Raw genomic sequence first — 26353 nt, forward strand, 5'->3', positions numbered from 1 at the left:
CTGCACTTTCAACAAACTGCATAAATTAATACTATAGGTCCCTCCCTCCTAAAGCATTTACTGTCTCTGAATTATTGGCTAAATGCATCAATGGCTTAGGAATCTTGAATAAATCCATTATATATATATATATATATATATATATATATATACACAGTATATATAAACGTACAGTTAGTCGCTGATGACAATTTTTGCGCAAATGTATTGCATGTGCATAACAAATAAAATATGTGAATTTTGGGCACCTTTGCTAAAGAAGAACATATCAGAGATTGAGAGGGTTCAAAGGCAGGCAACTAAAGTAATAAGTGATCTATCTGTACCCAGCAAATGCAAAAAGGAACAGCACTTCAAGGAAAAGTTATTAGAAATGCATTGCCAGATATAACATTTCGGCATAAAGCATTTCTCAAGCAACTTTTTCATTTTGGATGCTATATATACCCAGGACTGTGACTGTAATAAGAGGACAACCTCTACATCTAGAGGAAAAAAGATTTGCGTAGTAACAAAGTTTGTAAGGCTGAAAAAGACATATGTCCACCGAGATCGACCTATTATCCAGAGGAAGATGGGGGTGGGGGGATTCTTTACCAACTCCAATCAGGCAATCCGAATAACTCCCTGGATGAAAGACCCCTCTACCAAAGTCTAATAACTATAACCTGTAATATTATTATACTCCAGAAATACATCCAGGCCCCTCTTAAACTCTTTTTATAATTTCTTCCTCCTCTGGCAGACAGTTCCATAGTCTCACTACTCAGTAAAGAATCCTCTTCTATGTTTGTGTAGAGAACTTTGTTTCACTAGACGCAGAGGATGTCCCCTTGTCACAATGACAGTCCTGGGTATAAAAGGGTAATAGTTCTCTGTATTCTCTATATATATTTATATATAGTTATTAGATCTCCCCTTCAGCTATCTTTTTTTCTAAACTAAATAACCCTAATTTTGGGTACTGTAGTCCACCCATTCTAGTTGCCCGTCTTTGAACCTTCTCAAGCTCTGCTATGTCTTTCATGTGCACAATACTCCATTTGTGGCCTTACTAGTGATTTGTAAAGTAATACACTCCATGATGTTATTGCCCTTGGTACCAGCTGTCTGACACTGGTTGCTACATTTAAGTTTACTGTCAAATAACATTCCTAGGTCCTTTTCCATGTCAGTGTTACCCAGTGTTTTACCATTTAGTATGTACTGGTGACTTGCATTATTCCTTCCCATGTGCATAACCTTACATTTGTCAGTGTTAAACCTCATCTGCCACTTATCTGCCCAAGCCTCCAATCTATCCAGAGCCATCTGTAGTAGTATACTGTCCTCTTCAGTGTTAATTACTTTACACAGTTTAGTGTCATCTGCAAAAATTGATATTTTACTATGCAAGCCTTCTACAAGATCATTAATAAATATATTGAAGAGAATAGGGCCCAATACTGACCCCTGAGGTACCCCACTAGTGACAGTGACCCAATCTGAGTGTGTACCGTTAATAACCACCCTCTGTTTTCTATCACTGAGCCAGTTACTTACCCACTTACAGACATTTTTTCTAAGTTCATGCATTCTCATTGTATATACTAGCCCTTTATGTGGCATGGTATCAAATGCTTTGGAGAAGTCCAGATATACGACATCCATTGACTCACTCCGTTCAAGTCTAGAACTTACCTCCTCGCAGAAAAATGTTTAAACTAGTTTGGCATGACGATCCCTCATGAAGCCATGCTGATATGGCATTATACACTTATTTTAATTGAGATACTCCAGGATAGGATCTCTTAGAAAACCTTCAAACAGTTTGCCGACAACAGATGTTAGACTAACCAGCCTATAATTTCTAGGCTCAGTTTTTGACACCTCTGGATCAATTTAGTAGAATAGGTTGAACTGGATAGAAATATGTATTTTCTCAGCCTTAGAAATTATGTTACTATGTTCTGCACCAAATCATCAAAAGAAGCTATATATACAAATATAGAAAGGAAAGGAAATTCTTCACTCTTGTGTCCTCCAACTCCAGTAAGGTCTGGATTCAATTCTACAGCCCTAGTGCTACTGTTTGGCCTGTTATCAAAGTAAGCAAACGTCATACCTGGAATTTTAAGCTTTGTAGCAGCTGCCCGATATACCGGCTGGCTTTTTCCTTGGGGATTCATTGACTGAAGGGAGACCATGTGTACAGACTCAGATGCTGCAAGGAAGAAATTAAAGAACTTCAGTAGTGTAATTTCAGTAGAAATCTGAATATTTTGTTAGTACATATATTTTGTTACCCTCATGTAACAATTAACAATTATTGCAGGCTTCTATTTAGAGAACATGATATGATTAGCCTCTAGTACCTGCACAATGGTAATTTACAACTACTGTAAATACCTCTGCCCCCACTCTAGTAACTTATAAATGTAAGGCCTCTTGTCCGCATGCGTTGTTCCATTCTGCGGCTCAGCGGAAAAGAACATGTCCTATTCTTGTCGGCAATTGCGGACAAGAATAGACATTTCCATGTGCGGTCTGCAAATTGCCGTCTAAATCTGCCCTTAAGCTCAGTGTTGTGTCAGTGTTTCCCAGTTGCATTGGCAGTTGGTAGGCATTCTTTCCCCAACAGCAAAGATTCAGTTGGTTGCCCTAACCATGTGTCTAAATATTCTGAACAAGGCAGAGTGGGTAGGTGGAGTCCCCAAGGCAAAATGGCTTATTGGTATCCCTAAGGCTGAGTCTGAGTGGCTTGCTGGCACCCAGAACCTGGAGCACATGCCACACTAGCCCCACTTAGATGTGCCCCGTTTTGCTAGTTAGAAATATTAATCAAATATAAAATGAAAGAGAAAACACATGGCCGGCACTGTTCTTTTATAAGAGAAAACACGCACTAGCGATCGGTGCCACTATGATATGGTGGTGCTCAATGCAGCAGTATGAGTCCAGAACAAAAGAGATCCAAAGCATGGCACTCACCATAAAAATGTTCCTTAATTTAATCCAGCAAGGATAGGGGGGTCATGTGGGAGTGCAGTTGGCCCACTCTCCTGCATCTCCCTAATGTCCTTGTTGAATGTATAGATATGGATGGTGTAGAAAGGACAAAGGAAGAAAGGCCCTTCACACCCGTGAAGAAAAGTTTGAAACACGTATCAGGCGCCAAATCACTCAGTCAATAGTCGTGATGTAAATGCAGATGGATTCTTATTAGTATATAAGATGTAGATAAGACCTTCACCGGGGTCTGTGTGATGTTAGAGGTCATAAAATAGTGATAATAATTTTTCCCCCCCAGCCAGGATCGTATGTAGAGATGTAAATAATTGAACGCCGCCTACACATGTGGCTTCTGGTCAATCATTTTATTAATACAATTAATAAAATGATTGACCAGAAGCCACATGTGTAGGCGGCGTTCAATTATTTACATCTCTACATACGATCCTGGCTGGGGGGGAAAAATAGTCCCAGGTGTATTGAGTTTATCCTGGTGACTGCCCCCCCCCCCCCCCCCCCCCCCCGTGAAGTGAGTGGATTTGATTTTATTCTTATCCTTGATTTTATTCTTACCCTTAATTTTATTATTATCACTATTTTATGACCTCTAACATCACACAGACCCCGGTGAAGGTCTTATCTACATCTTATATACTAATAAGAATCCATCTGCATTTACATCACGACTATTGACTGAGTGATTTGGCGCCTGATACGTGTTTCAAACTTTTCCTCACGGGTGTGAAGGGCCTTTCTTCCTTTGTCCTTTCTACACCATCCATATCTCTTCATAAGTGGACAAGGGCAATCCTTGATCCACTGAAACACTTGAGCTGCCTATCTTGTTCCATAACTTCAGATGAGCATAACTCCTATATTGTTCTGTATAGAACCCTCCTCCGACCCCTGGCGCCTCTAATAGCCTCTACTCTAGGTACTTATTTTGCGACTCCTGGTGCACGGTTAGACCAGGTAGTTCAAATTGTACCATAATCCTCTTTTTGTATCTCCACATTCTGCTTGTTGAATGTACACACTGGATTAAATAAAGGAAAACTTTTTATAGTGAATGCCATGCTTTGAATCTCTTTTGTTCTGGATTAATCAAATATGGATACTAATAATATCAATGAAGCAGTACTCTGCTGTGACAAATTTACAGTAAGCTAAAAAGTAATTAAAATAATAGGATAGTTTGAGATAAGTACCTTTAACATGCAGTAAAATATTATATGAGTACATGAATTTGATCTACTTTTTGAGAGTAGAGTAGTTGTGTAGTGGAACTTGCTGGGATTTCATAAGAAATTTTGCTGACACCAGACAAGTGAAAAAATGGAGCCTTTCTTGTAACTCTTTAAGGGGTTACTGAACACTTCAGTGAGCAATAATAGAAAACCGATCTGGAACAGGACAGGACTAGTTATGCACCCTGGTTCTCAGGTGTGTGTCTCTGGAGTTCTTAAAACACCACAGTATTTGTATCAAATTATAACAACAAAGTCTGTGATGTCTTAGGCTACATTCACCTAGCGTTTTTTTGCGGATCCGTCCACATTGGCTTACATTGTGTGTCAGGATGGATCCGTTTGGCTCAGTATAGTCAAGCTGACCGCAAAACGCTGTAGGTAGTGTTTTAATGTCCGCCTCCAGAGCGGAATGGTGACTGAACGGAGTCAAACTGATGCATTCTGAGCGGATCCTTTTCCATTCAGAATGCATTAGGGCAAAACTTAAACATAGAATGTGCCGGCAGATAAGAACCATTTGGCCCATCTAGTCTGCCCAATATACTGAATACTATGGATAGCCCCTGGCCCTATCTTATATGAAGGATGGCCTTATGCCTATCCAATGCATGCTTAAACTCCTCCACTGTATTTGCAGCTGCCACTTCTGCAGGAAGGCTATTCCATGCATCCACTACTCTCTCAGTAAGGTAATACTTCCTGATATTACTTTTAAACCTTTGCCCCTCTAATTTAAAACTATGTCCTCTTGTAGCAGTTTTTCTTCTTTTAAACATTCTCTCCTCTTTTATCATATAGAAAAAAGTTTCTATCATATCCCCTCTGTCTCGTCTTTCTTCCAAGCTATACATGTTAAGGTCCTTTAATCTTTCCTGGTAAGTTTTATCCTGCAATCCATGTACTAGTTTAGTAGCTCTTCTCTGAACTTTCTCCAAAGTATCAATATCCTTCTGGAGATATGGTCTCCAGTACTGCACACAATACTCCAAAGTATCTCTCCAAAGGATCCGTTTTGGACCGCTTGTGAGATCCCTGAACAGATCTCACAAACGGAAAGCCAAAACATGAGTGTGAAAGTAGCCTAAATTATGAAATTGAGACACCAGATGCCTCCTGCTTTCTGTTTAACTCCTCTTCAGACATCACCAAAAGCTTTAATGCTTTTCACACTGTATGGATATGCTTCTTGCAGTCTCTAACTCACTGATCTGCTTAAGTGACACAACTAACAGGTGATGAAGCCACATCAATGCAGGATCCACTGCTATGGAGTGAACTACACATTGTCCAGAAGGATGCTGCTGTTCTCTTACCAATCGCACAGCATTTCTACTATCACTGACTGTTTGGCCACTTCAGCTGGTTCTCTCTGGTTCTGCGCACCACATTATCTTCTTCTCTGTGCTTGAAAAACACACACTGGATCCTGACATCAATCAGACTCTGCTCGCTTCCAGTGCTTCACAAATCTCTTCCCCCCAGGAACCAGTTTCTCTCATGTAGTGCCCTCTACCACAAGCTACATAGACTTATGTCAGTTGTGCCAGGATGTTAGAATCCAATTATGCTTAAAATCTATTGCAGTGCATTCTGTGACCTGCCTAACATTCCTTTGCTTCCAATGCCATATATCAGGGCTGGCCAACCTGCGGCTCTCCAGCTGTTGTAAAACTACAATTCCCACCATGCCCTGTTGTAGGCTGATAGCTGTAGGCTGATTGGGCATGCTGGGAGTTTTGCAACAGCTGGAGAGCCGCAGGTTGGCCATCCCTGCCATATATGATAGATTTTGACATCTGACTGAACGATGGCTTACCTCTCTGCTTATTGTCTTCATTATCAACAACTGGTCTTACTGGAGCATAGTTAATTCTTCTTGTACTTTCACCTGGATTGGAAGGATGTGCCCGAAATCTACGCACAGTTCTCATTCCTGCTCTTTGAGGGAGTGGTGATCGGTCATCAGAATTACGAGCTTGAAATCTAAATGTTCTGCTTGGATGCTTCCTTTCTTAAAAAGCACAAGAGAAACCATGCATGAAAATTAGGTAAAAAAAAGTATGAAAAGTCAGTATTAAAAACAACAGTATTAAAAGCAGAGCATATCTTATTTTATCATATTTTATTTCATTGAGTGGTCTAATTGTGTATTTCCTGTCACAACTAGGGGAAGCTTTGTAGCTTACAGAATACTGTTCCTACTGCTCAATCGTGTCCAACCCATTAATATTTTTTTTTCCAGCTTATCAATTCATTGTAAGAAACATTAAATGGCTCTGATAGCAATTACAACTTGTTCCACTAAACAACATCCTTATAATGTTATATGAATAAAAAAATAAATTTTTAAAAAAGGTACTTAAAAGCTATGTACACCTTTGGGGGGAATTTAAAAAAAAATTTGCATTGTACTCATTTTGAGCTAAAAATGTATTGGTCTTTATTAAAAATATGGCATCCTTTTTTCTTTAAATAAATGACATGCTGTAGTGAAAGCCTGTGGATTTTCTGTCTTTTCCGTCATTTGGGGAGCTGACGGACTCCTTATCTCTGCTCTGTGACCTTATAAACACTAATTACAGCTCAGTTATCTTATAGGATTATGGCTTAAATAAGTGTTTACAACCTCTCAGTAGTTTAGAGATAAGGTTTTTTAGATGACCTGTCACAAAGTGAAAGTGAAAGTACCAGTCACACGGCTAGAAAAACAGTTAACCCTTTGTGACAGAACAGCTCAATATTTTTAATAAAGGCCAATTGAAAAAAATATTTTTAACCAAATGAGAGTAACATGCAATCATAAAAAATTGTCTCCAAAAGGTGTACATAGCCTTTAATGAAAGATATTTATCAAAACTGGTTCAAAGAAAAACTGGCTTAGTTGCCCATATAAACCAATCAAATTGATCCTTTCATCTTCCAAAGGAGCTCTGAAAAATAAATGGATTGATTGGTTGCTATGGGCAAATAATACTACTTGCACATCACTGTTGAAAATATCCAGCAGAGAACAGCCTGCCAGAGTTCAACGGATTCAGCATTGCCGATCCCCATTGAGTAAAATTATCCAGCTGCTTACCAGCATAAATGCTGGCTTTTGGCCAGGAAAACACTGCTTCATGCAGCGTTTTTTTGTCTGGATCAGACATGCCAGAGATGTGAAAGTAGCCTAAGTCAGTTTTTCTTTGCCCCAGCTTTAATAACCCCACCGCCACCACCCACCCACCCTTGTCTTTTGGAAGGCATGGAGTAAAAATTGTTTATCAAGTTTAAAATTAGACAAAATCACAAAAAATAATTTTAAAAACAATATAAAATGAGCAGAAAATAGATCACAAATGAAAAAAAAAACATCAGTTTGGAAAGGATTGCAGAGATCCTTCGAAGGCTTTGGAACTCTATTGAAGCACAATGAGATGCATAATATCCATTTGGAGAATAGCTGAATGAACAATGATTTTTCCCAGTAGGTACCTAAAATACTCCAAGAACTTATTACCAATTACAACTCATCCAAGAGGTCACAATGCTTCTAAAAAGAGCTGTTGTAGCCCTAGTCAATGTCATTGCTCATGACATCACTGAGAAAGAGATTGGCAAAAATTAGATTATTTGGGAAGCAAAGTATGACAGTAAGATACCAAAAGTCTAACATGGTGTTGGCAATCTGATGCTATTTGAACACTTTGTTGTTTCAGGTTGTGATTAATTTAACCATTGTTGAAGAAACCATGAATTGTGGAAAATACTAGTGAAATTTTAAGCAACTCCCTAATTTGAGAGCTGAAGTGTAATAGGATTAGGCTGAAAATGACCGAAAACATAAAGCTTAATTTTATATGAATGGCCAGTGACACATGACAATAAAATTTATGACTGACCTCAATGTCCTAACCTGTGACAGGTTGAAGTCAAATTTAGAAAACATTCAGCTGCGCCTATTGTTGCTGACAGATTGCTGAGTTTAAGAAGGCAGTAGTTCATATTCCCAAATTTTTTAGGTTAGGTTCAGTAGTTCGTATGTTTCCAACTTTCTATTCGACTCTAGGAACAGAAAAGTTAAAATAATGCCCGTGCTGGATCTGTCACATGAAGGACACCAATGGTGCCCAATAGACCTCAATAACTATAATCGGGTCCATCAGCTTTCCGCATAGTATCCATCCTTTCACTGGGCAAAATAATGTAGCATGCTGCATTACCTATAGTCTGACTGGATTTTTTGATGGAATCTACAATGCTGATATAAACCTCCAATTTTAAATGTAGTAGAGCTCATATTTTCTTATTTAGCTCTTTAATGTTACCCCCTCCATTTTAGTTGCTTTACCATATACAGTATATGGCATTCCAAAAATTTAATAAAGTATAATATAACAAATGATCTATGTGTTTTATATCCATCACAGCATTCAGCTCTTCTCGATCGTAGGTCTGGCCACATCTTATACTGTACGTCCATAAATTTGAAATTAGAGTTAATCAACTAATGTAGCAACATATTATGTAACAAGCTCCTTCAAGAAAATGCCAAATCTCAGTTCCATAAGGAGCTTTCAAGGGTAGAATTTCCCAGTGACAGATATTAGTTATGCCTTTATGCGGTCAAGTGAGGAAAATACATTAACTCTGTTCGGAACTTCAGGCCATAAGACAATGGTCTCAGTTCCAAGATCCTCATGATAACTGTCAAGTCAGCAATATAAAAGCAAGCCACAAGTTGGATTTGCTGAGCACACTTGCTGCCAATATGAGAAATAAATGTTTTTTTTAGCTACCTCAAAAGAAATGAAAATACCACATTTAAAATGCATATGAAACATTTTATCCCTGAAACATCTGTAATAAAAACAAGGGCCTTTAATAAATACAAGGGCATAGTTACATTTTTGCATGTTTATTCTACCAATTCTTAGGCAGACGAGAAAGATATAAAATCACTAAGCTACCAAGCTCACAAATAGAATATCTGAGGATTTGAGAACAAACCTTAGCATGTCTCTCTGTCCAGTACAGTCTAAACCCCGAGCTACATTCTTTCATAGATGGCTAAACCCAGTTCTATTGTTGGCTGGATAGAAACTACCAGGAGTGATCTTTCATCTTTTTTAAGTTGCAGCTCAAGTGAAGAGCTTAGAAAGTTTATGAGAATGAAATGTTTTCTTCAAAATGCTTGTGGTTAAATTTAAGAATTTTCAGAATGTTAAATAAGAATGGAAAAAGAAATAAAAAAAATATTTTTAAATATATATATATATTATATATATATAGTACAGACCAAAAGTTTGGACACACCTTCTCATTCAAAGAGTTTTCTTTATTTTCATGACTATGAAAATTGTAGATTCACACTGAAGGCATCAAAACTATGAATTAACACATGTGGAATTATATACATAACAAAAAAGTGTGAAACAACTGAAAATATGTCATATTCTAGGTTCTTCAAAGTAGCCACCTTTTGCTTTGATTACTGCTTTGCACACTCTTGGCATTCTCTTGATGAGCTTCAAGAGGTAGTCACCTGAAATGGTCTTCCAACAGTCTTGAAGGAGTTCCCAGAGATGCTTAGCACTTGTTGGCCCTTTTGCCTTCACTCTGCGGTCCAGCTCACCCCAAACCATCTCGATTGGGTTCAGGTCCGGTGACTGTGGAGGTCAGGTCATCTGGCGCAGCACCCCATCACTCTCCTTCATGGTCAAATAGCCCTTACACAGCCTGGAGGTGTGTTTGGGGGTCATTGTCCTGTTGAAAAATAAATGATGGTCCAACTAAACGCAAACCGGATGGAATAGCATGCCGCTGCAAGATGCTGTGGTAGCCATGCTGGTTCAGTATGCCTTCAATTTTGAATAAATCCTCAACAGTGTCACAAGCAAAGCACCCCCACACCATCACACCTCCTCCTCCATGCTTCACGGTGGGAACCAGGCATGTAGAGTCCATCCGTTCACCTTTTCTGCGTCGCACAAAGACACGGTGGTTGGAACCAAAGATCTCAAATTTGGACTCATCAGACCAAAGCACAGATTTCCACTGGTCTAATGTCCATTCCCTGTGTTCTTTAGCCCAAACAAGTCTCTTCTGCTTGTTGCCTGTCCTTAGCAGTGGTTTCCTAGCAGATATTCTACCATGAAGGCCTGATTCACAGAGTCTCCTCTTAACAGTTGTTCTAGAGATGTGTCTGCTGCTAGAACTCTGTGTGGCATTGACCTGGTCTCTAATCTGAGCTGCTGTTAACCTGCGATTTCTGAGGCTGGTGACACGGATGAACTTATCCTCCACAGCAGAGGTGACTCTTGGTCTTCCTTTCCTGGGGCGGTCCGCATGTGAGCCAGTTTCTTTGTAGCGCTTGATGGTTTTTGTGACTCCACTTGGGGACACTTTCAAAGTTTTCCGAATTTTTCAGACCGACTGACCTTCATTTCTTAAAGTAATGATGGCCACTCGTTTTTCTTTACTTAGCTGCATTTTTCTTGCCATAATACAAATTCTAACAGTCTATTCAGTAGGACTATCAGCTGTGTATCCACCTGACTTCTCCACAATGCAACTGATGGTCCCAACCCCATTTATAAGGCAAGAAATCCCACTTATTAAACCTGACAGGGCACACCTGTGAAGTGAAAACCATTTCAGGTGACTACCTCTTGAAGCTCATCAAGAGAATGCCAAGAGTGTGCAAAGCAGTAATCAAAGCAAAAGGTGGCTACTTTGAAGAACCTAGAATATGACATATTTTCAGTTTTTTCACACTTTTTTGTTATGTATATAATTCCACATGTGTTAATTCATAGTTTTGATGCCTTCAGTGTGAATCTACAATTTTCATAGTCATGAAAATAAAGAAAACTCTTTGAATGAGAAGGTGTGTCCAAACTTTTGGTCTGTACTGTATATATATATATATAGATATATACACTGAACAAAAATATAAACGCAGCACTTTCGGTTTTGCTCCCATTTTGCATGAGCTGAACTCAAATATCTGAAACATTTTCTACATACACACAAGACCCATTACTCTCAAATATTGTTCACAAATCTGTCTAAATCTGTGTTAGTGAGCACTTTTCCTTTGCCAAGGTAATCCATCCCACCTCACAGGTGTGGCATATCAAGGTGCTGATTAAGCAGCATGAATATTGAACAGGTGTGCCTTAGACTGCCCACAATAAAAGCTACTCTGAAATGTGCATTTTGATCACACAGCACAATGCAACAGATGTTGCAACATTTGAGGGAGCGTGCAATTGGCATGCTGACTGCAGGAATGTCTACCAGAGCAGTTTCCCGTGCAATGTATGTTCATTTCTCTATCATAAGCTGTCTCAAAAGGCGTTTCAGAAAATTTGGCAGTACATCTAACCAACATCACAACCGCAGACCACGTGTAACCGTACCAGCCCAGGACCTCCACATCCAGCATGTTCACCTCCATGATCGTCTGAGACCAGCCACCCGGACAGCTGCAGCAACATTCGGTTTACATAACCAAAGAATTTCTGCACAAACTGTCAGAAACCGTCTCAGGGAAGCTCATATGCATGCTCATCATCCTTATCAGGGTCAGGACCTGACTGCAGTTCGTCGTTATAACCAACTTGAGTGGGCAAATGCTTATATTCAATGACGTTTGGCACGTTGAAGAGGCATTCTGATGAGTCCCGGTTTTCACTGTTCAGGGTAGATGGCAGACAGCGTGTATGGCGTTGTGTGAGTGAGTGGTTTGCTAACATCAATGTTGTGGATCAAGTGGCCCATGGTGGTGGTGAGGTTATGGTATGGGCAGGATTATGTTATGGACAACGAACACAGGTGCATTTTATTGATGGCATTTTGAATGCACAGAGATACCGTGATGAGATCCTGAGGCCCGTTGTTGTGCCATTCATCCACGACCATCACCTCATGTTGCAGCATGATAATGCACTGCCCCATATTGCAAGGATCTTTACACAATTCCTGGAAGCTGAAAACATCCCAGTTCCTGCATGGTCAGAATACTCACTGGACATGTCACCCAATGAGCATGTTTGGAATGCTCTGAATCGACGTATACGACAGCGTGTTCCAGTTCCTGCCAATATTCTGTAACTTCGCACAGCTATTCAAGAGGAGTGGACCAACATTCCACAGTCCACAATCAACAACCTGATCAACTCTATGCAACGGAGATGTGTTGCACTTCGTGAGGCAAATAGTGGCTACACCAGATACTGACTGGTTTTCTGCCCCCCCCCCCCCCCCTTCCCCCAGTGAGGAAAAACTGTGAACATTTCAGAGTGGATTTTTATTGTGGGCAGTCTAAGGCACACCTGTGCAATATTCATGCTGTCTAATCAGCACCTTGATATGCCACACCTGTGAGGTGGGATGGATTATCTCGGCAAAGGAGAAGTGCTCACTAACACAGATTTAGACAGATTTGTGAACAATATATATCAGCATGGCACATTTTGACTTGGCAAGATTTGCCCACTCTTCTTTGCAAAAACACTCAAAATCTGTTAGATTGCGAGGGCATCTCCTGTGCACAGCCCTCTTCAGATCACCCCACAGATTTTCAATCGGATTCAGGTCTGGGCTCTGGCTGGGCCATTCCAAAACTTTTATCTTCTTCTGGTGAAGCCATTCCTTTGATTATTTGGATGTATGCTTTGGGTCATTATCATTCTGAAAGATGAAGTTCCTCTTAATGTTCAGCTTTCTAGCAAAAGCCTGAAGGTTTTGTGTCAATATCGACTGGTATTTGGAACTGTTCATAATTCCCTCTAGCTTAACTAAGGCCCCAGTTCCAGCTAAAGAAAAACAGCCCCAAAGCATGATGCTGCCACCACCATGCATCACTGTGGTTATGGTGTTCTTTAGGTGATGTGCAGTGTTGTTTTTGCGCCAAACATATCTTTTGGAATTATAGCCAAAAAGTTCAACCTTGGTTTCATCAGACCATAACACCTTTTCCCACATGCTTCTGGGAGACTTCAGATGTGTTTTTGCAAAATGTGGCTTGGATGTTTTTCTTCGTAAGAAAAGGCTTTCGTCTTGCCACTCTACCCCATAGCCCAGACATAAGAAGAATACGGGAGATTGTTGTCACATGTACCACACAGCCAATACTTGCCAGATATTTCTGTATCTCCTTTAATGTTGCTGTAGGCCCTTGGTAGCCTCCCAGACCAGTTTTCTTCTCGTCTTTTCATCAATTTTGGAGGGACGAAAGGAAAGACCAACTAGAACATCTGAACTTTATTTGGGGTTAATCAGAGGCACTTTAAATGATGGCAGGTGTATGCTGACTCCTATTTAACATGACTTTGAATGTGATTGCTTAATTCTTAACACCGCTACATCCCCAGTTATAAGAGGGTGTGCACACTTATGCAATTTAATTTTTTTTTTTTCTTACCTACACCTAAAAGATTTCAGTTTGTTTTTCAATTGAGTGGTACAGTTTATAGGTCACATTAAGGCCTCATGCACACGGCCGTTGTTTGGGTCCGCATCCGAGCTGCCATTCACTTCAATGGGGCGCTTTGCGGACAAGAATAGGCATTTATATTGACGGCTTCCGTTTTTTTGCGGATCCACGGTCGCTGTCACCAGCGGCGAAAAAATTAGACTGAATGTCACAGATATTTAGGATGCGCAAACGTTATACAGGAGATGTAGCGCAGGTAATGTCGCTGTCACCAGCGTCGAAAAAATTAGACTGAATGTCACAGATATTTAGGATGCGCAAACTTTATACAGGAGATGTAGCACAGGTAATGTTGCTGTCACCAGTGGCAAAAAAATTTGACTGAATGTCACAGATATTGAGGATGCACAAACATTATACAGGAGATGTAGCGCAGGTAATGTCACTGTAACCAGCGGCCAAACAATTGCGTTGAATGTCACAGATATTTAGAATGTGCAAATGTAACAAAACAGATGTAACAAAGGTTGTGTCACTGTCAGCAGTGGCCAAACAATTGCACACAATTTAGCGCAGGTTGTGCTAATAATATATATTGCAGCCAGATAAAAGAAGAGTCCTTAAAAGGACTTTTGGGTCTCTAACACCTTTCAACACTAAAGAATTCCTGTCCCTACACTATCTGCCCTTCTGCTGCAGCTCACCCTGACTAAGACTGAGCTAAACCATATAGCACTCGATGACGCCTTCCGGCCAGCCAATCACTGTAATGCCAGTAAACAACATGGCTACGGCATTACAGTGAAGGGCCAGTACTTTCCCAGACATTTATTGGCTGCGTAGCAGCTAACAAACATGCGGAGAGGGGACTCGAGCATCATCTGAACACTGCGATGTGCCGAGCATCGCGATGCTCGAGTGAAAATGGTGTTCGGCCGAGCATGCTCGCCCAACACTAGTCTTTATGGACCTTGCTTTGTGCACACGGCAGCCATGCTGGAATTAAAAAGAGCCGAAATGGAAATGGAAATATACAGTTTACCAAAATATCTTCTGTTGAAGCATTTAGATTTACCTTCACTGGAACTAATGGGCCTAGGCCAACCTGTGAATAACAACCTTATAGTATTATCCTTTTAAAATAATCTTTACAGTTGGCACAATTCAGTCCTGACATTCACAAAACCCAGACTCCATCAGACTGCCAGATAGAGAAGTGTGATTCGTCACTAAACAAAACACATCTCCAGAATCCAGTGGCGGCGTGCTTTACACCATGCCATATGAAGCTTGGCATTGTGCTCGGTGACTTGAGGCTTGCTTGCAGCTGTTCAGCCATGGAAACCCATGACATGAATCTTCCAGCACACAGTTTTTGTGCTGATGCTAATGTCAGAGAAGGTTTGGAACTCTACAATTACTGAGCAGAGCATTGGTGACTTTTGTGCACTATGCGTCTTAGCACTCAGCAACCCTTGTCTGTAACTTTATGTGGTCGGCCACTTGGTGGCAAAGATACTGTGGTTTCTAAATGATTCCACTTTGCAGTAGCGCTCACAGTTGATTGTGGCATATCTAGAATGGAAGAAATGCAATTAACTGACTTGTTTCAGTGGTGGCATCCTATTACAGTTCCACTTTCGAATTTAGCGAACTCTTTAGAATGACCCATTCTTTCACAAATGTTTGTAAAGACATACTTTTCCATATAGTGTATCACTGGAATATGCGGAAACATTCTTTTCAAAGGAAGTCTGACTTCCAGGACTCCCAACAAGCCAATTCTCCTGAGCAACAGCACTACAGGACAACACAGTTCTGCTAAAATGAATAGGATTCACAGTGGATAGTTGAGAGTGTTGCTATTAGAGCAAAATTGCTGAAAACGCCAAATCACTTTCTAAACAGTAGGAACACCGCTTACTATAAAGTGATGACATATCTAACAGTATGCTATACAGTGGGAAAACTTTTTTACAAACAGAAGTAGCCCCAACCTCAAACAGAGCTCATATTTGAGAGCGGTTTGAAACTAGGTTTGCAAATAGGAGAAGATCATGCCACACTATAATACATGAATGTGCCTTCTGCAGAAAATTTTGCAATTTGCCTTAATATATCATATGGATAGTTGTAAGTTGAAGATTTTATAGATTATATAAAGTTTGATACTATGAGATAAAAAGTGGTGCACATTTACTAATGTTAGTGCAGTGCACTTTGGAACCTGGTGGTTAAGAGAAATGATATGCACATAGCCCAAGGTGGGGGTGTGGTTTAATGTAAAGAGGTGTGGCTTCACTAGAAAGCGGCCTTAGTCTAATATTCAACATTTTGAACCACAAAATGTAAAATTCTGTTGTAAAGTAAGCCGTTTAATAGTTGATACAGAGTTAGACAAAAGTGTCTATCCCTGCACGAGATTTATCCTACAGCTTGAGCCCCTTTGATAAATCTGGTGGAGGTCTAGACAACCTGTTTTATGCCATCTATGGGATTAGTAAATCTGCCCTACTGGATCTCAAATCCATTTTACTGTGATGCCTGATAATGATTCAGTCCAGTTTAATTTAGTAGTAACCATGTTGTGGTCTGTGACTATGAACATGTGTCTATAATACCGTAATTCAGCTTCAACAGAGAAGGACAAACAATTTTTCACATACTTTCCATTTGACTAAAGTCTCAGAATTTCCATCTCTGCTACAAAAAGTTTAGGTTTATATTATTTCCTTGGACAGAAGACATTTCACAAAAATGTTGTCAGGCACTTTTACTAGAGTATAAAGAAGTATAAAGATGTCTACAGGGAGTGCAGAATTATTAGGCAAGTTGTATTTTTGAGGATTAATTTTATTATTGAACAACAACCATGTTCTCAATGAACCCAAAAAACTCATTAATATCAAAGCTGAATATTTTTGGAAGTAGTTTTTAGTTTGTTTTTAGTTTTAGCTATTTTAGGGGGATGTCTGTGTGTGCAGGTGACTATTACTGTGCATAATTATTAGGCAACTTAACAAAAAAACAAATATATACCCATTTCAATTATTTATTTTTACCAGTGAAACCAATATAACATCTCAACATTCACAAATATACATTTCTGACATTCAAAAACAAAACAAAAACAAATCAGTGACCAATATAGCCACCTTTCTTTGCAAGGACACTCAAAAGCCTGCCATCCATGGATTCTGTCAGTGTTTTGATCTGTTCACCATCAACATTGCGTGCAGCAGCAACCACAGCCTCCCAGACACTGTTCAGAGAGGTGTACTGTTTTCCCTCCTTGTAAATCTCACATTTGATGATGGACCACAGGTTCTCAATGGGGTTCAGATCAGGTGAACAAGGAGGCCATGTCATTAGATTTTCTTCTTTTATACCCTTTCTTGCCAGCCACGCTGTGGAGTACTTGGACGCGTGTGATGGAGCATTGTCCTGCATGAAAATCATGTTTTTCTTGAAGGATGCAGACTTCTTCCTGTACCACTGCTTGAAGAAGGTGTCTTCCAGAAACTGGCAGGAGGACTGGGAGTTGAGCTTGACTCCATCCTCAACCCGAAAAGGCGCCACAAGCTCATCTTTGATGATACCAGCCCAAACCAGTACTCCACCTCCACCTTGCTGGCGTCTGAGTCGGACTGGAGCTCTCTGCCCTTTACCAATCCAGCCACGGGCCCATCCATCTGGCCCATCAAGACTCACTCTCATTTCATCAGTCCATAAAACCTTAGAAAAATCAGTCTTGAGATATTTCTTGGCCCAGTCTTGACGTTTCAGCTTGTGTGTCTTGTTCAGTGGTGGTCGTCTTTCAGCCTTTCTTACCTTGGCCATGTCTCTGAGTATTGCACACCTTGTGCTTTTGGGCACTCCAGTGATGTTGCAGCTCTGAAATATGGCCAAACTGGTGGCAAGTGGCATCTTGGCAGCTGCACGCTTGACTTTTCTCAGTTCATGGGCAGTTATTTTGCGCCTTGGTTTTTCCACACGCTTCTTGCGACCCTGTTGACTATTTTGAATGAAACGCTTGATTGTTCGATGATCACGCTTCAGAAGCTTTGCAATTTTAAGAGTGCTGCATCCCTCTGCAAGATATCTCACTATTTTTGACTTTTCTGAGCCTGTCAAGTCCTTCTTTTGACCCATTTTGCCAAAGGAAAGGAAGTTGCCTAATAATTATGCACACCTGATATAGGGTGTTGATGTCATTAGATCACACCCCTTCTCATTACAGAGATGCACATCACCTAATATGCTTAATTGGTAGTAGGCTTTCGAGCCTATACAGCTTGGAGTAAGACAACATGCATAAAGAGGATGATGTGGTCAAAATACTCATTTGCCTAATAATTCTGCACTCCCTGTATATCCAATCATATAGTTATTATGCCTATATATACAGTATACTCCCACCAGCTATAGCAGGGGTGGCCAACCTTACAGACACAAAGAGCCAGAAAAAAAAACGTATGACTGCCAGGAGCCACAAGCTATACATTTACACAAATATGCGTGCACACGACAGTGTTACTGCAACTGAGTTTTCCAACATTTTATGGAACATTTGGCCCATAATAGAACATCCTATTTTTTGGGGGAACAAGGTGACTATTTTTTTCTGTTACGGTGTTCACCACATAGGAGATTTTGTGGGGTACCTTTTATGCTGGCTGCTCACCGACTCTAGGGTTGACGCTGAGCGAGGACAGGACACTCAGGAGGAGGCTGCTGCCGCTGCTGCTGTTCGCCGGGCTTACTAGCTCAGACGGCGCAGCAGTTTCTTACCTCCCCCGTCCCTCCTCCTCCTTTAATTAGCCGCACATTCATTGGTGGCAGTGGTGCGGGCAGCTTTATAGCCCACTCTTTTCACTGCTTTAGTGGCAGTGGCGGTCACGTCATATGAGGGAGGGACTCCCTACCTCCCTCCTTACCTCCCTCCTCCGTGTAGAAGGCCCAGTGCGGCACACGCAATGGAGAAAAAAAGGGTTGAGAAAATCCAGCTTCAATTAAAAAGGAATAGGCGTTTATTCAGCTTGCGGTTAAAAACTCATCCGAGGATACAAAATAGCAGTCTTGTCTAAGCTTTTCGGGCTACTAGAAACAATTCCAGCCCTTCTTCATGACATAGAAAAACATTGAGAGTGAGACCTCTTATAGGGGAGGGTGCACCTGTGTTCACTAATGTTCCCACAGGCCTGTAACCGCCCCCAGAAAGAGGTACCACACCTTCAAGTTAACTCTTCATATGAAAATCAGTTTAGAGAAAAAAGAAAAAAACACATAAATATATAACCATATGTATGCATAGCGAAAATATATGTGGCCAATAGCTATGCACAAACTATGTCATACAAGGATGTACATATATAGTGGATACATGAAATATAAACTGAATATATAACAGTATTATACCAAAATATAATGGAATATAATGGAGATCACATTATCAGAGAATTGAATACTATAACATTCCCAGAAAAGAGGAATTCACATATCAGATCCCTGGTATGTGAGTTATTGCTGCATGATCAGATCAAGACGTTTATTGAGCCCCTCAGGTTGACGTGTATTCAGCGAAAAAATCCAGAAGGATTCTCTATTTAATAGTTTCCTTCTATAATCTCCTCCACGCTTAGGCAGAAAAACCTTTTCTATACCTTGTACTACCATGTCTGATGTGTCCCCATCATGGCAGACAGCAAAATGCAGACTAGCTGCAGACACATTGCGACTGCCATGATGGGGCACATCAGAGATGTGTTTGCGTATTCTAGATTTTATTGCATTAATAGTGCAACCCACGTATTGCAGTTTACATTTAGTGCAAGTGATCAAATAGATAGCATGGGTTGTATTGCAGTTGAGATACGCTTTCATAGGAAAAACTCTGTTATTTACTGTTGAGGAAAAGGTCTTGGATTTAACCATGTGTGTGCAGAAAATGCATCTGTGGTGTCCACACTTATAACTCCCCTTGGTCCTAAGCCACACAGGTTGCGACTTTTTCTCCTCTTGATATAGACAAGGCACACGCAATGTTCTCTTGAGATACTAGGCTACGCAGCCTAGTATCGCAATAACACAAATCCTGACCGGACCGGTCCCCTGTGAGCCGCAAATAAAGTTGCAAGGAGCCGCATGCGACTTGCGAGCCGCGGGTTGGCCACCCCTGAGCTATAGCATTAAAACAATTGACAGGTGAAGTAAATAACATTGATTATCTCATAACTAGGGTTGAGCGAACCCGAACTGTAAAAGTCTGGTTCATACTGAACTTTACAGTGTTCGGCACCCGAACCCGAACATTTCAGTAAAAGTTCGGGTTCGGTGTTTTCTCCAATCCGATGGTATATTTTAACTTGAAGCGTCCCCATCCCCATGGAAACGCCTCTATGTTAGAATATACCATCGGATTTGAGTTAGATTGTAAAAACTCAGATACGAAAGTATATTCTAACACAGAGGCATTCCCATAGTGATGGGGACGCTTCAAGTTAGAATATACTGAGAACTGTGGACATAACGGCCCCCTGCTGCCTGGCAGCACCTGATCTCTTACAGGGGGCTGTGATCCGCACAATTAACCCCTCAGGTGCCGCACTCCCTCCTTAGTATTAAAATCATTGGTGGCCAGTGTGGCCCCCCTCCCTCCCTCCCTCCCCAGTATTAAAAGCATTGGTGGCCAGTGCGCCCCCCCCCCACCCTATTAAAATCATTGGTGGCTACTGCAGACCCCCCCTCCCTCCCCAGTATTTAAATCATTGGTGGCCAGTGTGCCCCCCCTCCCTCCCTCCCCAGTATTAAAATCATTGGTGGCCAGTGGTTACTTTTAGCAGCATTATACTTGCATGCGCTGTCTGTGGCTGGCCGGCGCTCTTCCTACTGGTAAGTGAAAGGTCTGTGCGGCGCATTGCTTATAGCACAGACCTGTCACTTACCAGTAGGAGGAGCGCCCGGCCGGCCACAGACAGCGCACGTAAGTATAATGCTGCTAAAAGTGCTAAGTAACCATGGCAGCCAGGACTGCAGTAGCGTCCCGGCTGCCATGGTAACCGATTGGAGCCCAAGCGATTAAACTGGGACTCCGATCGGAACTGCCGCTCCGCTGCCACCAATGATGGGGGGGAGGGGGGTTGTTAACCAATGATTTTAATTAGGGGGGGAGAGGGGAGGCCGCACTGGACACCAATGATTTTAATAGAGGGGGGGGCAGCACTAACCACCAATGATTTTAATAGGGGGGGGCCGCACTGGCCAACAATGATTTTAATACTGGGGAGGGAGGTAGGGGGGGGCCACACTGGCCACCAATAATTTTAATACTGGGGAGGGAGGGGGGTCTGGCACCTGAGGGGTTATTTATGCGGATCACAGGCCCCTGTAAGAGATCGGGTGCTGCCAGGCAGCAGGGGGCAGTTATGTACACAGTTCTTAGTATATTCTAACTTGAAGCCTCTGTGTTAGAATATACTGCCGGATCTGAGTTTTCACGATCGTGAAAACTCAGATCTGAAAAAGCTAATACTATTATTTTCCGTTATAACCATGTTATACCAGAAAATAATAAAGTGAAGTTCGGGTCCCCATTGACTTCAATAGGGTTCGGGTCCAAGTTCGGATCAAGTTCGGGTCCGGAACTTTTTTTTTAAGTTCGGCCGAACTCCCCGAACCCAAACATCTAGGTATTCGCTCAACTCTACTCATAACAATGCCAGCTGCCACTGGGTGGAATATATTGGGTATATAAATAGTCAGTTCTCGAAGTTACTGGAAGCAGGAAAAAATTGCAAACATAAAGATCTAAGAAACTTTGACAAGGGCCAACTGTGCCAACTGAAGTCAGAGCACCTCCAAAATGGCAGGTCTTGTGGAGTGTGCAGGACACATGGAAAAAAAGGCTAGTTCATCTGGGTTGATACCAAAAAGAACTAATGTAATGTAACTTGCTAAAAAAAATGAATGCTGGTTATGATACAGGGAATTAGAACAGCAAATCACAGCCTGTTGTACAGAGGGTAGTGTAGTCACAGACTGGTTGGAGTACTCATGCTCACACCTGTCCTCAGCTGAAAGTACCTACATTAGGAATTTGAGTATTAGACCTAGAGCATAGAATCACAGAAGAATGTGGCCTAGTCTGATGAATCATGTTTTCTTTAACATCATGTGGATAGCCAGAAGTGTGGGCATCACTTACATGGGAAACAGATATACCAGGATGCAGACAAGCAGATAGAGCAAATGTGATGCGATATACAATGTTCTTCTGGTAAACTTTGGGTCCTGGCATAGAGTAGATGTGTGTTTACTGTGACATATACCACCTACCTAAAATTGTTGATGAGCAAGTACACCCCCTTGTAGCAATGGTAAACAATAGTGGCCACTTTCAGCAAGACAATGAGCTTCATTACACTGAAAGGATCTGCTGCTAAAATCTTGTGATGGTCCTGTGGAGTCCATGTCAAGGGATCAGAGCTGTTATGGCACAAGGTGGACCTACACAGTATTAGGTAGATAGTTTTAATATTAAGAATGATATGTGTATACAACTTTATTGGAATAATAAGTGACACACCAAAGATAATGTAATCAACTCACTGCAGTTTAAGGCTGGGTTTACATGGGGAGGCTGGATATTGTGTCCGAGACTCCACCCAACCATGGGGGCCATTGACCTCATCATTTAAATGATGTGACCTGGCTTTATCAGAAAAATTGTGGGCCATTGTCCACCACAGAGAGGCACAAGCCAGCCCGTGTAAACCTAGCCTTAAAGGGGGTTCCAGGTCACTTAATAATTTTTTCCATAGTACACTTGTAACTGAGCAGGAACCTAAAAATCCTAATGAACAATTCAGTACTCCAGTACCTCAAAGCCAAGCCACTTACAAGATAAATGCAAGTGTTTCGGTACACACTATAGGAGCACAAGTCAAATGGCAGTTCATCTAGCTTGGCTCCAAATCCCTGAGAAGCAACAGGAGAGAAAGGAAAAAGGAACTCAACAAGGCCCACATCGTGGTGTAGCTTACGAGAACATCTTACATGAACTTCCGCCAAGTGTACCCCTCCCTTTGGGTCTTATAATTTCCTTACAGGAAAAAAAATGACGTGCTTTGGGAACAAAGATTCCCACAATGAAAACCCTTTTACTTCTACAACTGTAAAAATACGAATTGTTTATATATTAACACAAGCTAGCAAAGTCTAGACTTAACAGCTACAGGCACATGGTTTATTACAGAAAACATGTCAAAATGAAAAGTCTCCACCTTGATATAATCCACTCTACTAAAATCTAAGTGGAGAGAGTAACAACCTTGATATAACTGTATTATGCCATCTGACCCCACACGTTGAGAATCCATCCTTTGCCTGCATCTATGGCTTTAAAAGGGTTGTAGACAGTAAGGAATAGAAGAAAGTCTGCACGCTGCTCAGAAGAGGAACGTGTAGGAGACAGTATTCTCATTTAATTCTTTATTAAGGGATGAATATAAGATGTTTCAGAGCTGAATGGGCTCTTTCTTCAGATAACATCCATTAAAGGGGTTGTGCAACTTTCGTGAGGCTTGGCAAACCCCCCTACTTTGGACAGACCTGCAAAAGGAACCATACTTACCTGTTTTCCAATGCTCCCAGCTCCTTCTCTCCATGGCCTCAGCCACTCCCAGGATGTAAACTTCCATTCTGATGCCATTGAAGCCACAAATTACAATGGTGACATCCTACTCTATTACAGCAGCACTTTCACATTCAGTGAGCTCCTTAGAATGAACTATTCTTTCACAAATGGTTGTAAAAGCCAAAAACAGTTGCAACTGAATGAAACACCTGAATTCAATGATCAAGAGGTGTGTCCCAATACTTTTGTCCATATAGTGTATTTTAGTATGTTACTTCACCAATTCGAAGCTAGGTTTTTAAAAACAAATATGTGACCTAAATGTTTAGATCTGATTTTGTAATCAGTCATCTGAGCTCCCACAATGCACTGCATGGTAGTAGCAGGAAACCAGCAGAATTCTGAATTTAGCTTGAAACACACATAGCGAGGAAAACATCAGTTGAAGGTATGCAAAAGTATTTACAAAGTTCCTCATCCTTTTATGTGGATTTACAATGTGAACGTTCCTATAAAATACAACTACATGTTGAATGGCCAGTTTTATAGAACACATGGCTTCAGTTATGAAGCTTCCATGCTACTATACAGATATGTTCACACATGTATGACTAAAAACAATAAACTGGTTGAATCAACTAAGAATTAAATCTTATACTAACAGAATATTTAAAAACTTTGCGATAAGTTTCATGGTAACTGTACAGATGCAAATGGAGTCTCAGCATTTTGTACTACAGAGCCGCAAACACTCTTTGCTGGCGCATTGGGACTCCATACTGCATCTGCATCATTACAATGGCATTCTCTTCTAGGGATAATGCCTCCATAATAAGGTGTCAGTCGGTGCCCATAAAAAGATGTTCTCTGCCAGATTAATACTGAATCCAACTTAAAAAAAATACTTATACCTCCATAGGAAATTTGTTAAATACATAGGAACAGAAGAGATCCATAGACGTGTGTGGATGCAGTAGTGAAGCTCTGTAAAACATGGTGGTTCCCAGAACTGTAATACATTATTCCTAAGTACTGGACAATTTTGTCCTTGGTGGGCAAATCCTTAAATTTTATTCATAAGATTTAATAAATAATTGAGAAAAGCTATCCATACATTTAAAAGGTAAAAATATAAATGGGTCAAGATCAGATCACAGTCTAAACGTTCCTGATTGACCAGTCATTAAGCACTATACTACTGTGTGTGTGAAAAAATTATGACACACAGAGCGATTGATTAACATGTGCTACGAGATAGGTGAGTTGGTAACCAAATCATGGCTATGGCTTCATGAACACAGCTACAACATAGTACTGTGGTAGCAGTCTGTTACCAGTTTATTGACCTACAGTATTTGGCACTATCTAAATGTGTATTGATACTGCACCTCACATTTTGGGGATAACTGGTGTATGACCGCATTTCAACAATGGTGGATTTTATACTGGAACAAGTACAAAGCAAAATATTCACATTGTGGGTAGCAGCCAAGAATTTTATTTGTATTAAATTTCAGCATGATTCGCCGGTATGAACTTCATCCACCCTGAATTAGAAAGTAAAGGTAATAATGAACATATGAAAGAAGTTATAAAAGCTCTTTACTAGAGCTACACAAGTCAATCTAATTGCTTCCTCTATAATGCTTGAGAAGAGGTTTCCTGGTGATAATGCTTTATATATATACAGTATATACTAGCTAAAGGACCCGACTTCGCTCTGGTCTATTTAATCTACTTCATTTAATGTTTGTGATGTTTGTGTGTGTCATTAAAAGATATAAACACTATCCACTATAACAGTGACATCTACAGCCCCCCACCCCTTAACACCGACCCTCCCCCACAGTGCCCCGTCCCTTAAAATTGGACCTTCACAGCAGCCCACCCCCTTAACTTTGACCTTTACAGCAGCCTTACCCTTTAACAGTGAGTTTCACAGCATATCACCCTTTTGACAGTGACCTCCACAGGGGCCCGTCCCCTTAACAGTGGCCTTTACTGGACCGGGGGTGTGTGCTTTTGAACAGCTCACTCTAAGACAGCAGCACTGTGCTGTCTGAGTGTGAGCTGAAAGTAGAAAGTCACCCTCCCTCCCACCTCTGCAGCTGACAGAAGTTGACTTTTAACTTCATTTTTTCAATCGCTGTCGGCTGAGGAGTGGGAGGGGCGTGGCCTACTCGAATCACGGGCGTGGCTCAGCGGGACCTATAAGTTGATTTTTAACTTAATTTTTTCAATCCCTGTCAGCTGAGGAGTGGGAGGGGGCATGGCCTAACCAGATTATTTGTAGGTTTTTCTTATGGTGTGTGCCATAGGCTTATACTGGTAAATACTTTAATTAGTACAGGATTCTTTGATTGGGGCATATATAGGGTTCTATACCAGAATGCCCTAGGTTTTTTGTTGTCACTGTTAGACATAATTCAATTAGATAAAACATGGCTTACAACAATAAAATTACCCCTATTTGGTAATCCTTACATATTACAAGAATTTCCTTGTTTTGTGTCACTCATATTTTGGCTTACAATTGACAAAAAAATGGATATTTATCAACACTTATGTTTTCATCACCGGTCTTGATGCCCTTTGCGCTGCCAGACGTAGCACCAAATTTATGCAGAGACGCAGGCCATGCACCAGACGCCTCCTAGCTGCCAAAGATTTATGTAAATTTATGCCAGAAAACTAGTATGAATGTAGGTAAATGTGCTGAGCTGAGCAAGTGTCGAGAAAGGGGAAAAGTCACAAATATGGCATGCACCAGAATTTGTGACTTTTTTATGCCACAATTGTGGTGTAAGTACTATAATAAATGTCAACCTGAAAGAACACTTTCAACATAAGAGGTATCCATATTAGTGAAATACACATAAAACATGCCAAGGTAGCATAACTGTGTGTCTTAAAGGGGTAATCCTATGATTAATGTAAAAATGAAAATCAGACATCATATAGTACATGACAATATCTGTGTAACAAAACTAAAACCAGTTGAAGGATGGAACTGAGCAAGTGCATACACCTCAGCAAGGTGCACAGAGAAATAAGAAA

General features: G+C 40.8%; 1 protein-coding gene across 1 annotated transcript in view; it reads right to left on the minus strand.

Annotated features, from left to right (window-relative positions):
* The window catches only part of FNDC1 (fibronectin type III domain containing 1), a 188311-nt gene that overhangs the window by 88113 nt on the left and 73845 nt on the right, over nucleotides 1-26353 (minus strand). The window contains exons 2-3 of the mRNA XM_044290429.1: nucleotides 6058-6252; nucleotides 2105-2203 (exon numbers count right to left, since the gene is read on the minus strand). Of these exons, the coding sequence (XP_044146364.1) occupies nucleotides 2105-2203; nucleotides 6058-6252 (294 nt within the window). The remainder of the gene's footprint in view (nucleotides 1-2104; nucleotides 2204-6057; nucleotides 6253-26353) is intronic.

The sequence above is a fragment of the Bufo gargarizans genome, chromosome 4 (genome assembly GCF_014858855.1).
Source record: "Bufo gargarizans isolate SCDJY-AF-19 chromosome 4, ASM1485885v1, whole genome shotgun sequence".
NCBI lineage: Eukaryota > Metazoa > Chordata > Amphibia > Anura > Bufonidae > Bufo > Bufo gargarizans.